Genomic DNA, 13485 nt, shown 5'->3' on the forward strand with positions numbered 1-13485 from the left:
TGTGTAATTGGAACAGAAACGCACCGTTTGTAACAGTAGCCTGATTTTAATATGACCGATACTCGCGACGGTGACGTGCAGGTGCGCAGGCGATGTGATGGAAACATTTACGATGTATATGGCGTCGTTTGTACGGAAAAAAACGCTCCCCTACAGGACGCCGCCATGTTGGCATACGGAGAATCGCACTACCCAGGGGTCCTGGCTCACATCCTAGCCGCCGTGTTGTTGTTTTAGGTAGCGTCATAAAATGCCCGCCGAGAATGGCTGCCTTTTTCCAAGATGGCGTCGATGAGGGAGAGCGACACCGGGTTGTGGCTACACAACAAATTGGGATCCGTGGACGAGCTATGGGCGCCGCCGAGTATCGCCTCCCTCCTTACCGCCTCCGTCATCGACAACATCCGTCTCTGCTTCCACGGACTGTCCTCGGCTGTCAAACTGAAGCTGCTCCTAGGCATGCTGCATCTCCCCCGTCGCACTGTGGACGAGGTGAGGAGCACGGGCGGGAACATTATGTGAGGACTGGCTGTCAGTGCCCTAGCAAAATATGGGAAGGGCACTCTGTGCTTAAGTCTTTGAACAGAGAGGGGCCGAGTGTCTTGCTGGACGTCTCTAGCGATGTGTTATGGGTGTTTAAATCAGGAAAGCAGTGACTCGCACGTCCTTGCTTCCTTGTGCAGCGGACGTCTCGTACAATCTGTTTTACTGTATTTTTCAAACAAAAAATATATTTGTAGCGACTCGACATTGCCGGGAAATAGTTTCCACTAACTTATCTTAATATAACAAGTTGAAACAGAAAATAATGTGTTTATTTGGAAGGATGCCTGGTCCCCAGTTGAGAGTTGTGGGTGTGTTCTCGCCGTATACTTCGTTGCATTGAAACTTCAGTTTACTAAATACCTTTTGGTCAGTGAATGTGTTGTTGCGAACTAAAATGCACCCCTTTATTAATCTTTGCTCGCCATAAAAACACAGAGCTGCAGTCCGACCTGTCGCCTCGGCTTTTGAGGTTTTAAATTGGCGGTTGAGCAAGGTGCATTTTTCAGCAGTTGCATGTGCACCTCCCACACCTCAGTCAAAACATTGGCCCCTTTTATGTATCACTGCAGTCCTTTAAACCATTTGAATAAATCTGATGGTGCATTGTTTTATTAACGACTGCACCTCGTAATCTTTTTTCCATCGCTCGCGGAACCGACCTGCTGATCAGTTACCGATTCTTAGTTCGTTTTCTGGATGAGTATCATAGCGTGGTCGTTTTTTTTTTTTTTTTTCTTTTTTTAATCAAACGTTTACTGCTTTTTGGTAAAATCATTTCAGACTTCATGCACACGCCAAAAGTCATTCTGCAATTATGAATTGTCTACATTTTCAAATACTTGTCTACATTTTCAAATACTTGTCAGATTAAGTGCTTGAAATGGACAAGTACTGAGTACCTGCACCTCTGCACTGCTGCAGTACATTTGACGGGAGAGTATTGGCACTTTTAAAGGTCCTCTAGATAGTGAGTACCTACTCTTCTGTTCTTCCCTTTAAAGCACTGGATGCAGGGCTGTATGTAGGGGCGTGGTCTATGTAATTAAAGGTGTGGCTTAAACACATTTGACATTTCCATACCTGCCAATTTAAACAAAAATGTGAGGGGCGGGCCTCATGCCCAGAGTATCTAAGGTACTTTTGAACACCACCCAGCCCCAATCCCCCTCCCAACAAAAAAAGCTTGCTGAGGTTGGTACCTGGGATGTTTTCACACCTCTAATGGACATCGCAGGACAAAGGCTCATCCATAAAGCGTTGGCTTTCAGTTCGTTTTCACTGCCACTGTGTGATATCAACTCGTAAACGGTTGACCGTGCGATTGGAGCTGATATTGTGTCACAGTGGCACCGTGTGAGTTTGTAGGTATTCATTTCCATGATTCCCATAGTGTGCCACCCAACCAGTATTTTGGTTCCTCTTTGAGCTTTCTGTTGCTTACAGATATCAGACTTGGCAACTGGCATGCTCTACAGTGTGGCGAACAATATTGGCTCCTTTCAGACGGTCACCCAGTGAGGAGCGGATATCTCCCGATGGAAGACAATGTGAGTTGGAAACTCCCGTGGAGAGTGCATGCATGCCAGCATTTCAAAACGGGAAAGTGGGGTATTTTGAAAAAATATTGGGTGAATGTTTTTCCCTTTGACCTCTATTGAAGCGGAGGCAATTTCAGGCGGGAGCTAGCTAAAATAATGCTGTTTGTATTGTTAAAAAATATGGAGTCTCCTGTCTGAATCGGGTCTGTTGGCATGTATGAGTGTTTCCAACTCTGTCTTGAGGCTGAGCACAGCTGATGTTCCTGGGGTTTACAATCTCCCCGGGACATTAGTGGCAGGCAGCCTTTGAAGCGTCCATTAATTTATTTTAGGTGATGGGCTTTACAGTGGGTCCCGGACGGTGACCTACACAAAGCTCTGTTGCCTCCCCCCTCCTCCCTTCTGAGCACCTTCATTGCTGCTATGGAAATAGGTTCAAGGTCCCGCCCACTCCCCAGACTCTGCCCCCTCCTTGTACCGTCCTTAGTGCAGTGAGATTTTGTTCCAGATTGGAGCTATACAACACAACTGACATACACCTTAAACCAGACAGAACTATTGGCTTTGTCAGTAGTTGTTAGCTGTTTAAGATAATTGAGTTAGAACGTTTTTTTTTGTTTTTAAATAATATTGAAAATGTTTAAATTCTGAAATTGTGAGACTTACCTAAACATTAATGAAGCTGGTGGAAGGGGTAGTTGGTGGTCTTTATTCAGTGTCTTAGTCACTCTGTTAGACATGTTCACCCTCTCCCCTTCCGCATCTCGCCCATCTGCAAAGCTTGAATCTCATTCTTTCCTCGTCAGCACCCTTTTTTCTCTCACTTAAGGCAATTCCTCCCATCTCCACCACCCCGAACACACAACACTCAGTCACCTGTGAGTACTGCATTTTCTTTTACTTTCACCTTGTCAATATTTTGACAACTGTGTACCTCCATCACACACATTCGCACAGAATCACAATTGCAGCAGACCTACATGACCATAACTCTGTGCTCTCTTCAACAAGCCCAAGGATTGGATGACTATGTATTCTCAGCACCTTTCTGACTCAGAAACATATACCGCCTTTATCAGCCTCTCAGTTGTGTCCAGTTAAAGATCTTTAACTCAGTTCACTATGCATTATTCAAGAGTAATATGGTACACACACAAAAATATACCAAACCACTTCCTGGAAATAGTTAACACTCTTCGTGAATGCAAGATTAAGTAAAACGTGAAATACAACCAGGAACTACATTTCTGACCTGGATTACTTAAACTTTTGTTTTAAACAATCATTGTTTAGTAATTGATTCGTGTTTTTGACAGTGAAATCAGACATGAAATGAGGGCCAGATTGGCAACAGTTTCAAAGTACATTTTTAATTACTTCCGATTCTGAAACCCCTAACCCAGTGGTTCCCAAACTTTTTTGACCTGTGTCTCCCTTGACCTAATTGGCAGTTGGCCGTGGCTCCTCACCATTTGTTTACTGGTGGGGGGGATGTAAGCCCAACCTCGGGAGTACTTCTGTTTTCTTCCTTAAATTAATTAGGATGCAATATAGGTATTATAATCGTATTTGCAACAAAATAAAGATATATCGTGTAAGTGAGAAACGATACACAAGATTAATAGCCAAATATGTTTCCATGACTTAGCTCCAGAGGTTTCTGGCGTTATGTGAATGTACAAGTCACAGTGTGTTGTCATTACATATATTTAAGTAAGGACATTATATAACTTGTATCCACACCAGCACACCTAATATAAATATTGCATAATACTACTTCATAAAACTGCTCCTCTGTTTTTTGTGTATACCCAAATCTAGTGTTTGGTTACATATGCCTGGCTAAAGAACAGATTTCAGGTCGGCAGTCGATGGGTACGTTTTCTATATTATTTGTTTGTTGGCTGAAGAACAATTTCTTCAATGCGGAGTCCTTTCTCTTGTTCTGCGGTTGTGACAGTTAGTGACTTTGCTTTCAATTGGGCAGCATATTGAACCACAAAGCAAAGAGGAGGAAAGGGTTTCTAAGCCTTCCAACTCACAGTAATTTTCTGTGGTGTATTTGAAGTTAGTGCTGTGAGTCCAGTAGTTTAACTTTACTAATAGTGAGAGAGCGCAAATTGAGGAAAAATGTAGAAGTGCACCATATTTACAAGCACGTTCTATCAGCTTAGTATAGATCACATAAGTGTCAAAATTATAGAGTAAGAATACATGAGTGTTTAACTAGAATAAGAATACATATATCAATGTGAAAAACTAATGTAGAAGAGTGTAGAGATGTTAGAATGATGTTGAAATTCCATGTCATGTGGCTGTTGTAGGGAAAATGTAATTCTGCTAAACGTAGAAATGTGTAGGCCACATGGCAGTTCACAGAAAACGAAAGATGCTGTTACACTTTCACATGAGATGGATTTTGATGTTGTTATAATTCAAAGTATTATTGATCATGGAACTGAAGTATATGTTTTATAGAAGTGTTTCATATAACCATTTTGTGTAATAAGTTAGAATACTGTTTAGACAAATAAGCTAAAGGTTCTCAGAGTGCATAGGCCCGTTTCATGTAATTCTAAATAGGCCTGAATAGATAAAGTCATTTCTTTAGATCTGCATGTGCTAGAGAAAGGAAGGTCAGGTTAAGCATAAATTGCGGAGCTTGCTCGAAGGGTTTACGACTTAGAAGATACGGTAGAGGCCGGAATTTGAGGCCCACAGTACAAGTGTCTGTTTGCAGGTGCGAGGAGGTTCTAATCCAGCGAGTGATGAATAGACTTGGCACAGGCTTGGAGGAGGCTTCAGGAATTTCCTGGGGGGTACCGTCCTGCCGGAGAAGAGCCTGAGAAGCAAGGTCAACGCTAACGAAGGGTCCAGAGGAGTATCAGCATGGAAAATGCCAGAACCAACATCACGTGAGGGGCGTCTCTAAGGGGCGTTTCTATTGTAAATGTGATTTTTGTATTAGGGACAGTACCCCTGGGGGGAGTTAGAGCAGATGATCTGAGGAACCTAAGAGAGCGGATGGGTAGGCTGATAGGTTAACTGCGACACATCGATTCACAACGAAGACTAAGAGAAGTGTGTGATCTTCTTAGGAAGTCACCACGGCTGACACCTTTTTAGGTAAAGATTCTGCTAAGTAGGGATGTCACTTAGTCTAGTGTAGGGACCATCTAATCTGGATTTCTTCCTTTCTGTAAATGACTCACAAGTTACAGCTCGTGGCTATTCTTGCAACTCTTATGACTTTTGAATTGGTTTTGATAATATTCTTTTGCCGACTAAGAGCATTTAGAGAACTTTTGTTTGTATTGATACCCGTATATCTTTTGAAGATTATTTTGAGATGTTTGTATCTCCAGTTAACTTTGGCTTTACAATAAACTTTTAAAACTTATTTGTGGTAAGTGGTTCTTTAGAGTGGGGTAAGTTCTTCACTGATTGACCTAGTAGTGGATTGCCTTTTACTCTGACAGGTACCAACGGTTTAGTCGACCCGAGTTGGGATCTGGATCTATAACAATAGACTAGAAATCCCGCGTTAACAATAGCGATCGGTGTGCTGGGTTACAACGTTCTGAGAAAAGGTATGACAGAGAGAGGCCTAGTCCTGGATACATAAATACTGACGAGCGTGTAAAATCTACTTCTATTCTAGTTAGTAAAAAAAACTAAGGGTGGGCAGAAGATCGGCATGGCATCCATTTATAATAGCAGTATCACCAGCATTTACATATGGCAGTACACTAAAAAGGTGGGCTCCACGTAGCTTGTTAAAAAATAAATCATAATTAGGGCCTTTGGTTTTATGCCGGGGCTTTAACATTCTAGATAGGGAATTTACGCTGGAAAACGAAACGGCGGGAACACGCACTGACTGGAATCCTTATGCCGCAGTTTCTATCCTCAAGAATTGCAACCAATTAAAATCTCTCTGCGCTGTGTGTAAGTTACCATGCCCCTGCCAAGGACGGCTCTAAACCCCTTTTCTGATCGTTAACACCCTGCCTGTTAGTCTTTTCTATTCATGATTATAGGGTTCTCGAGTCAATCAGGGTCAGGTCAGGGTCACACCAAATATGTCCCAACCGCCTCATGCGCCTCGACCCGAGGGGAGCAGCTCCAAGGACACATGCAGCCAGTCTTCTCACTTACTTTTATTTCTTTTTACAAATTAAGCACTTTCCATATAATATTAAATGCAAGCCTGAAAAACAGAAATGACATTTTCAGGAATTGGAGCTCCAAGGAAGTATTTTAAAAACGGGAGCTTAATAGTGTTCTCACACAGGAATCCCTCCCATGCCAGTTAAACAAACAAACTCCCAGCCCTAATCTTATTACCGGCTATTTCAGTAACTTCTGAAGACGGTCCCACGAGGCACGGCAGAACACGGTGGGCAGCAATAATGCTCAACGCCACGGTCAGACAGAGCTGCGTATGAAAGTAATGCGGAGGCTACATCTTTGAAAGTACGTACGCACGTAATGCAGCAGTGTACTCTTGGGCCAAACCATGTCCCCGGATTCTGCAGGTGGCATTTTGAACTCTCCCATATGTTGCGCCGTATGTTGCTCTGCGGCTGGAATAAACTTCGTGTAGCATTCAGGCCTGGCCGGACGCAATCTTTCCCAAATCGTGTGCGGCGCCCCTGGCTCCTCATAACGGCGCACCAGGGCGCCGCGGCGCACAGTTTGGGAACCACTGCCCTAACCTGAGACCTGGTTCACTTCAAACTCTGGTTAGGTTTTTGTTTTTTCTCAAATTTCTTTTGAAAAAGATCTTTCACACCAAAAACATTTATGATATGGATGCTCAGTGATATGTTGTTAGTTGTATAGGAAGTGGTGGCGCCTGACCACTTTTGCGTGTAATATGTTGGTATTGATAGGTTGTGCGGTGCAAAAGGTAGGGGAAAATGCCCTGCAACCTCTAAATTGCGATGCAGCAAATCGTACACATTACTGTAACCCAAGATCCTATGCACACGCTTTGAGTGTTCTATGACAGTTCATCATGTAATTGGAGCACAGATGTTGATTATCTCAAAGTCTTTTCTTTGTCTTTTATTCAAACAACCAAAAGCGTCCCTCCAGTTCTTGTCCTGCAGAGTCTGGGTTGAGAGAAACCGCTTTCTCTGTTTGAGTTCTTTCTTACAAACAGATCTCGCACTGTGAGTTGCGGTCACTTTAGGGCAGGCTCTTTTCAGTACCCTGTGGAATGCCACAGGGCTCTTCTCTCAGCCCGGCGCTGTTTAATCTATTTGTTGCTCAGGGCACAAGTTCTAAAAAAGGAAGTGGGGGGACGCTGTCACCGGAAGTGACATCACGAAAGGTGGCTTGCTCCATCGGGCTCATTGCCTCCCCTCGCTCACCTCTTAGATGCGATTGCATCTGAGAAGCCAGCGCGTGTGCAGTGTGCTGTGAGCTCCGATCTTGTCCCAGAGAGGCCAAAGAGTGAAGTCCTGCTGTTTGGCAGGGACGACGACGTCCACCTGGTAAAATAAGTGGGGTGGACGCCGTCCACCCGCTTGGTACCCCAACTCGAGCCTTGTTGTTGCTCCTTTGGCCAAGCTGACTAGGTCTTTCAGCTTCCAAGTACTTTTCTATGCGGGTTGTACACAAAATATTGTATCAATATCTGGCGGTGGCTGATAGGTTCAAATGCTGTATGATTGCTATAATCAACTGGATGCAAGAGAATTGGCTAAACTAATTGCCAACAAGACCGAGGTCCTTGTTTTTGGAGATAAAACGTCAGCATGGTCTGAGCTGAGGTGGCCAGAGTTTTGCAGCCCCCTACCTCTTCCAGTCAGTGAGGCTACAAATTTAGAGGTCTTGTTCGACACCTCCCTTTCCATTGATACTTAAGCAAAGAGGATTGTGAGCTTTTGCTTCTACATTATCAAAACTCGGAGAGGTTTTTCCTCTCATTGCAGCCGAGGTCAGAGTTGCAGCAGTCATTGCGCCTTGATTACTGCAATGCTCTGTACTTACGTATTCATAAAACCACCCTTATTAGAGTTCAGACTATTCAGAATGCAGCTGTCTGTCTTGTCCTGATCATCCTTAAACGTCTTTCAGTCAGAGCTGGCATTCAGGAAGGGTGTGACTTTTAAAGCCCTCTGTCTAGTTCACACGACGGCCAGGGGCTGATGCACTTGAGAACGGCCTTCCGCTGGTATATCCCCAAAAGACAGCTGAGGTCTGACTGTCTTGGGAAGGTGGAGATACTGAGATTTTAAAATCTCAGGTTATGGGGCAGTCCTTTGGGGTAGCTGTTGCTAAGCTAGGGAACACTACCCATTCACATTGCAAGTCTGTCCTCCCATGTGGCTTTCCGCAAGCATTTGAAAACCTGGCTTTTCTCCCATCCGTGATGGCTAGATGTCTCTGGTCGCTTTTCCTGTAGTTGCTCTTATTCATAGCTAGCTCTTTGACACCCTTGGATATATTGCGCTGTATAAAAAGTTAACAAATACTTCCATCGTTAACTTTAGACTTTAGAGTTCAGTTCTGTGTTTCAGGGCAGTATAGAATGCCCAGGGCTAGATAACCTATGTGAATTGTTAGGTCTGGCTTGTCAGTGTAATTGTCATATAGACCGTATATGATTAACAAAAAAGGCTTTCAAAGTACTACTGAGAAGTGTGACTTGAACTCCAGTACATATTGGTTCCCCTGAGTACAGGATTTGACTTGGCTTCTCCCCGGCTAACATGCTCCCCTCCCCCTCTCCGTTCCACTTGCGCTTCTTCTTTATGGATTTCTGTCAGCGCCAGGATGCCTGCAATGGTGATAGTGCGCTCTATAAATTAAATAAATAAATTTAGCCGTATTTGTGTGCTTCCATCAAAGACTGCTTGTATTGCACTATTTGACTTGTGGTAAAGCTTATCAATACAGCAGGGCTGAGTTGGTTACCGTGGCAAGCAAATGTTCATGGCTATAGGCCTGATCTGTTTATCACGAAATATAATAATAATAAAGGCACTAAGCCTGACTTATTTATAGTGAAAAGTATGTTCACGGCAATATTCATCATGGATGTGGAATTCCCATAGCCCAATGCCCAGGACATATTGTTTAGGGTCAAGGGCAACAAGTTTTCATGTGTATTTTGTCCTTGGGACCAGTAGGCCCAACCCCCTGCAGCACAAACTTTGCCTGCCAGTTTGCAGTACCACATTATAGATCAGGAAAGGGCACTGTCTGCAGTTAATGTAATAATTTTGTCCATATGTTAATGCTGTTCAAACTTTTTTATTTATGGTTCATTAATTGAAGGCCTTTATTATTAGGGTGAGCGCTCTTAAGTAAATGTTGTAAGCTATGACTGCACTACTGACCGTGATTCTAGTATAAAAATGTATACACACGTTTTCAAAATTTAGCAATATGAGACTATGTATAATGCTCCCAGAATGCTCTCTGATTTGATGCAAATATTTGCAGAAGCAAGATAGATTGATGATTGTTTGCTTTCCAAATAAAATGTTCATATAAAAATGAAAGCAGTAAAAAACATTTAGCTAAACTGCTGTAAGATGTCAGTTACCATTTCTTTGCATCATCATTTAGTAACGTTACTTCTATGAATCGAGGGAGTGGACGCAACTTCATGCAAATATCACAGGGTCAAAAAGTTCTTGATTCCCAATTTTTCTTTATTGTTCAAGTGTCCGTCACACAATGACGACAGTTCACAGAATCATTTCCAATACTCCAAGTAAATCCAAGATGATCAAAATAACATCAAACAGCCGACGCGTTTCGTCCAATGAAGGACATCATCAGGGCTGTTGAAAAACAAACCAAATATAAGAAAGTATTCATAACATAACTGTAATCACATATTCAGATTTCTTCTACTGGTCTCAGTATTGTAACACCTGCCTATTTCACAATCTAGTATCTTGACCCATTGTTTTCATTTTACCCAAACCAGTGTTAGGTTTGCATCAAAACTATTTATACGAACATGTTTATGAAGCTCACAGTATTCACAAATTTTGTCAAAAAGACTTGCATAAACTACATCCATCACAGATACAATTGATTTTTACTCTATACATCACAAATCCACAATTTTTGCCTACCTTGCAAAAGGCTTTTCTAAACACTTCCCTCTTCCAAGTTCACATCAAAATAAATGCGCCACAGTATTGCCTAAAAAACATCACATGGATTTATAAGATTCATGGTCCATATATTCCTATTTGCAATTAATCTATTATTTTTAGTACAATTTAGGTTGGACTGGTAACCCATAAGTTGCAGCCTCCCACGTTCTTAGATCCTATCATCCTAGACTTTAATTCTCCTCCTGACCCGAGTTATCTAAACATTCCTGACTCACTATACCTATTCCCCTTATCGGTATTTCCACCAGTTCTTGCTGCAAATTCTTACCTATGTTTCAGGTCTATTCAGGTGCAGGACCTCAACTTCCCTCTCCAATGTATCCTATTCTGTATCATGAAAAAACACAATATTTAAACCAACCATAAATCACAGCTTGATGCTATTCCCCAACCTCTATCAATTTATCTCTTAGCGATTCCTAAACAGAAACTGCTTACCACAATGACTGTTAGTCAATCTTCACAAAATAAATCCCAAGAAAGTTCAAAATATTTTCTGTAAAGTCTGTATCTGTGAACAAAAGTGCACATAAACAAATATATATTGAAAACATAACTCTGTATTTAAGGAGAAGCTTGACCTCTTAGTGCTACTACTCCCATGCTGCAACCATAACCTCACCTTTTCTCAATCAAAATTCCTTCATCCAAGTTCTGTTAAAAGAAAAAATATAAACAAGAAATCTAAATCATTAACTATTACCTCAACTATTTTTAAAAGCAACTAGTGCATCGACCAAATATGTCTACCTCCTCCCCACTGTACCTGAATCCATTCAATCCGCTCGTCTACGGGAAGTCCTGATCCATGGCGACGGGCATCTCATCTGGTAACCGTGCACTTTACCTCCTCGGGTTGCCGTTATTTAAACCGGCCCTGAGTCAATCACCATTACTCCAATTTCCCGCTAAAAAATCTTAACCAGCCTCCTCTCAGGTCCGCGCCCTACTGTTTCCGCCCGCAACGCCGTCATCCAATCCCCATTAATCTATGCTCGCGCAGACAAGTTCCCACTTAGGTCCGCTCTGAATTCCTTCCGCTAAGCCCGCAATCCTATCTCCCGTCAAGTTAGATGATTTCCGCTTCCTTACATGTACCGATCATGTGTAAAGACAGCGCAGTGTATGCCCTCAATCCTATTATATCCGGTCAACATTACTTCCGGTTAGTTATCAACCAATCAGATTCCGGTACACCAAATGTTAGCGAAAAATAGCTCAATCTGTCCTATTTGCCGTTTCTGCCCACCAATCAGGTTAAGAGAAAGGAACTTTCATGTTATCTCTCGTCTCCCGTACCATGTCCTCTCACCAACTTATAAAACATGTCGTATTATTGAAATTAAACCCCTGTATCTCTCCCAGCCACTTATCAATCAATATCTACAATGCATCAACTAATGCACACCTAAAAATATATACATTCCAATTCGTTTCCCAGTACTCTAAATATTCAAGGCTCATGTTTACAAGTTGTAAGTGTAGTGATCACATATTCTGATCGCTCATATTCGAATACTGTTATTACATTGATGACACTCTTTCTATTTTTCCTGGCTTACGATACAAGAAATTTGACCATTAATCAGCACTCAGATTTTCCTGAAATCTTAAATTAACCCCTTAATTGCTGCCTTCGGCCAACGGTCGTCACGGCCACTACCTCCCCAGTGCTGCGTGCGACCGTTGGACGTCCATTCAGCACTAGTTCCAATGGACAGCGCAGCACTGGGGAGGTATTTACAACGCTCTTAAGGTGTTAATAACATCCTACTATTAGTGCTGGCTTATGATACAAGAAATTTAATCATTAATCAGCACACATATTTTCCTGTAATGCTGTGTTGTACTCACAATGATCATCTCACCTCAGAGTCCTAAGTACTGTACATTTCTATCTACTCCTATCCATTATACGTCAAGCTAATCTCCATTTCCTCTCCTCTATGTTAAGCTTCTACATCTTAGTCTATGCCTCTTAATCTTATAATTCAAAGAAAGTAATGCAGCTCATGTTCTGTATTGAGTCCACATCGCACAGTCCTACATCGACTGATCCAACGCGACTCCTGCTGTCGCAATTGTAAAACCCAATCCCCTCCTCGTTTCGAGACCTTCACTCTTTGTAACCCATGAAATCTGATCTTATTCCTGAATTGATGATGTGTTCTAATGTGTGTATAGATAGGTGACCTTTCATCACAATTCTGAATGGATCTGACATGTTCCTGTATCCTCAATTTGAGTTTTCTCTTTGTGCTCCCAATGTACACTTGATTACATTCACATAGAATGGCATAGACCACTCCCTCACTGTTACAATTAATGAACTCCTTAATTGTATATACCTGCTTCGTATTGAAACTAAATTTCTTGGTCCTATTCATGCCTATGTCGCAAACATTACATGAACCACACGTAAAGAAACCCGCAGGAGTCTGGTATAACCAATCTGTATTTTGCTTCCTAATAGGCTCCAAATAGTTACTACTGATCATTTGTTGTTGTTTGTTCTGATTTAATGGAATTTGGTGATTTTCTGTGCCACGATCTTCAGGCCCTTACCGTCGCTCCTATTAGTCTCATCATTTAGTAACGTGTTTGTGCATGCTAGTATTTCCCAAAAATATTCATAGTGGAAAATCGGTGTACCCATTTTCAAGAAGATTATGAGGAACAAAAACAAACAAGCATTGGCAAAGCCAGTGGGTCTGAAATTGGTGGTCAGATTTCTCAGTTTTCTCAATGTTTGACTTGTTTTGGCATGGTTTTTGTAAAACCTTATAGATGTGGGAGCTGCCAGGCCCTCACCAATATAACAAACATTGGCCAATGCAAAAATTGTTTTTGGCCTCTAAAAGCATACTGTCACAGTAGTTACTGGCACTCAACAAAACTACTTTGTGAGCCGATATGCTCCTTGTAAAAGAGCAGAATGCTGTCACTCGCAGTGAAATCAGCCGATACAGAGAGAGAGACAGAATTTTAATAAATGCAAATGGTCATGGCCACTCCTGACCAAAGTAAAATAATAAAACAAGCATTTACAATGCAATGGTTTCGCCTTTGGAAAAGTTAGAGCTATTGGCATTGTAAATGACAAATTTTGTATTTATGTGTTGGTTTTGAAAACAGAAATAAATGGCATTGTCATTTACATTGCCATTAGCTTAATCTCTCGCAAATGCCTCTCCCTACGCATGTTTCAGGTCCCTTCTCAAAACTCACTTGTTCTGTAATGCTCATCACTAATG

The 13485-nt window shown here is 42.0% G+C and overlaps 1 protein-coding gene across 2 annotated transcripts in view; it reads left to right on the forward strand.

The window, feature by feature from the left end:
• The window catches only part of NELFA (negative elongation factor complex member A), a 649181-nt gene that overhangs the window by 383884 nt on the left and 251812 nt on the right, over positions 1–13485 (forward strand). The window contains exon 1 of one of the 2 annotated variants that reach the window (XM_078678605.1): positions 197–492. The exons of the other annotated variant lie outside the window; for it this stretch is intronic. Within the exon in view, the coding sequence (XP_078534731.1) occupies positions 283–492 (210 nt within the window). The 5' untranslated portion in view covers positions 197–282. Of the gene's footprint in view, positions 1–196; positions 493–13485 lie in introns of those variants that run through there. 2 annotated transcript variants of the gene reach the window in all.

Source organism: Lissotriton helveticus, chromosome 2_2 (genome assembly GCF_964261635.1).
Source record: "Lissotriton helveticus chromosome 2_2, aLisHel1.1, whole genome shotgun sequence".
In the NCBI taxonomy this organism is placed as follows: domain Eukaryota; kingdom Metazoa; phylum Chordata; class Amphibia; order Caudata; family Salamandridae; genus Lissotriton; species Lissotriton helveticus.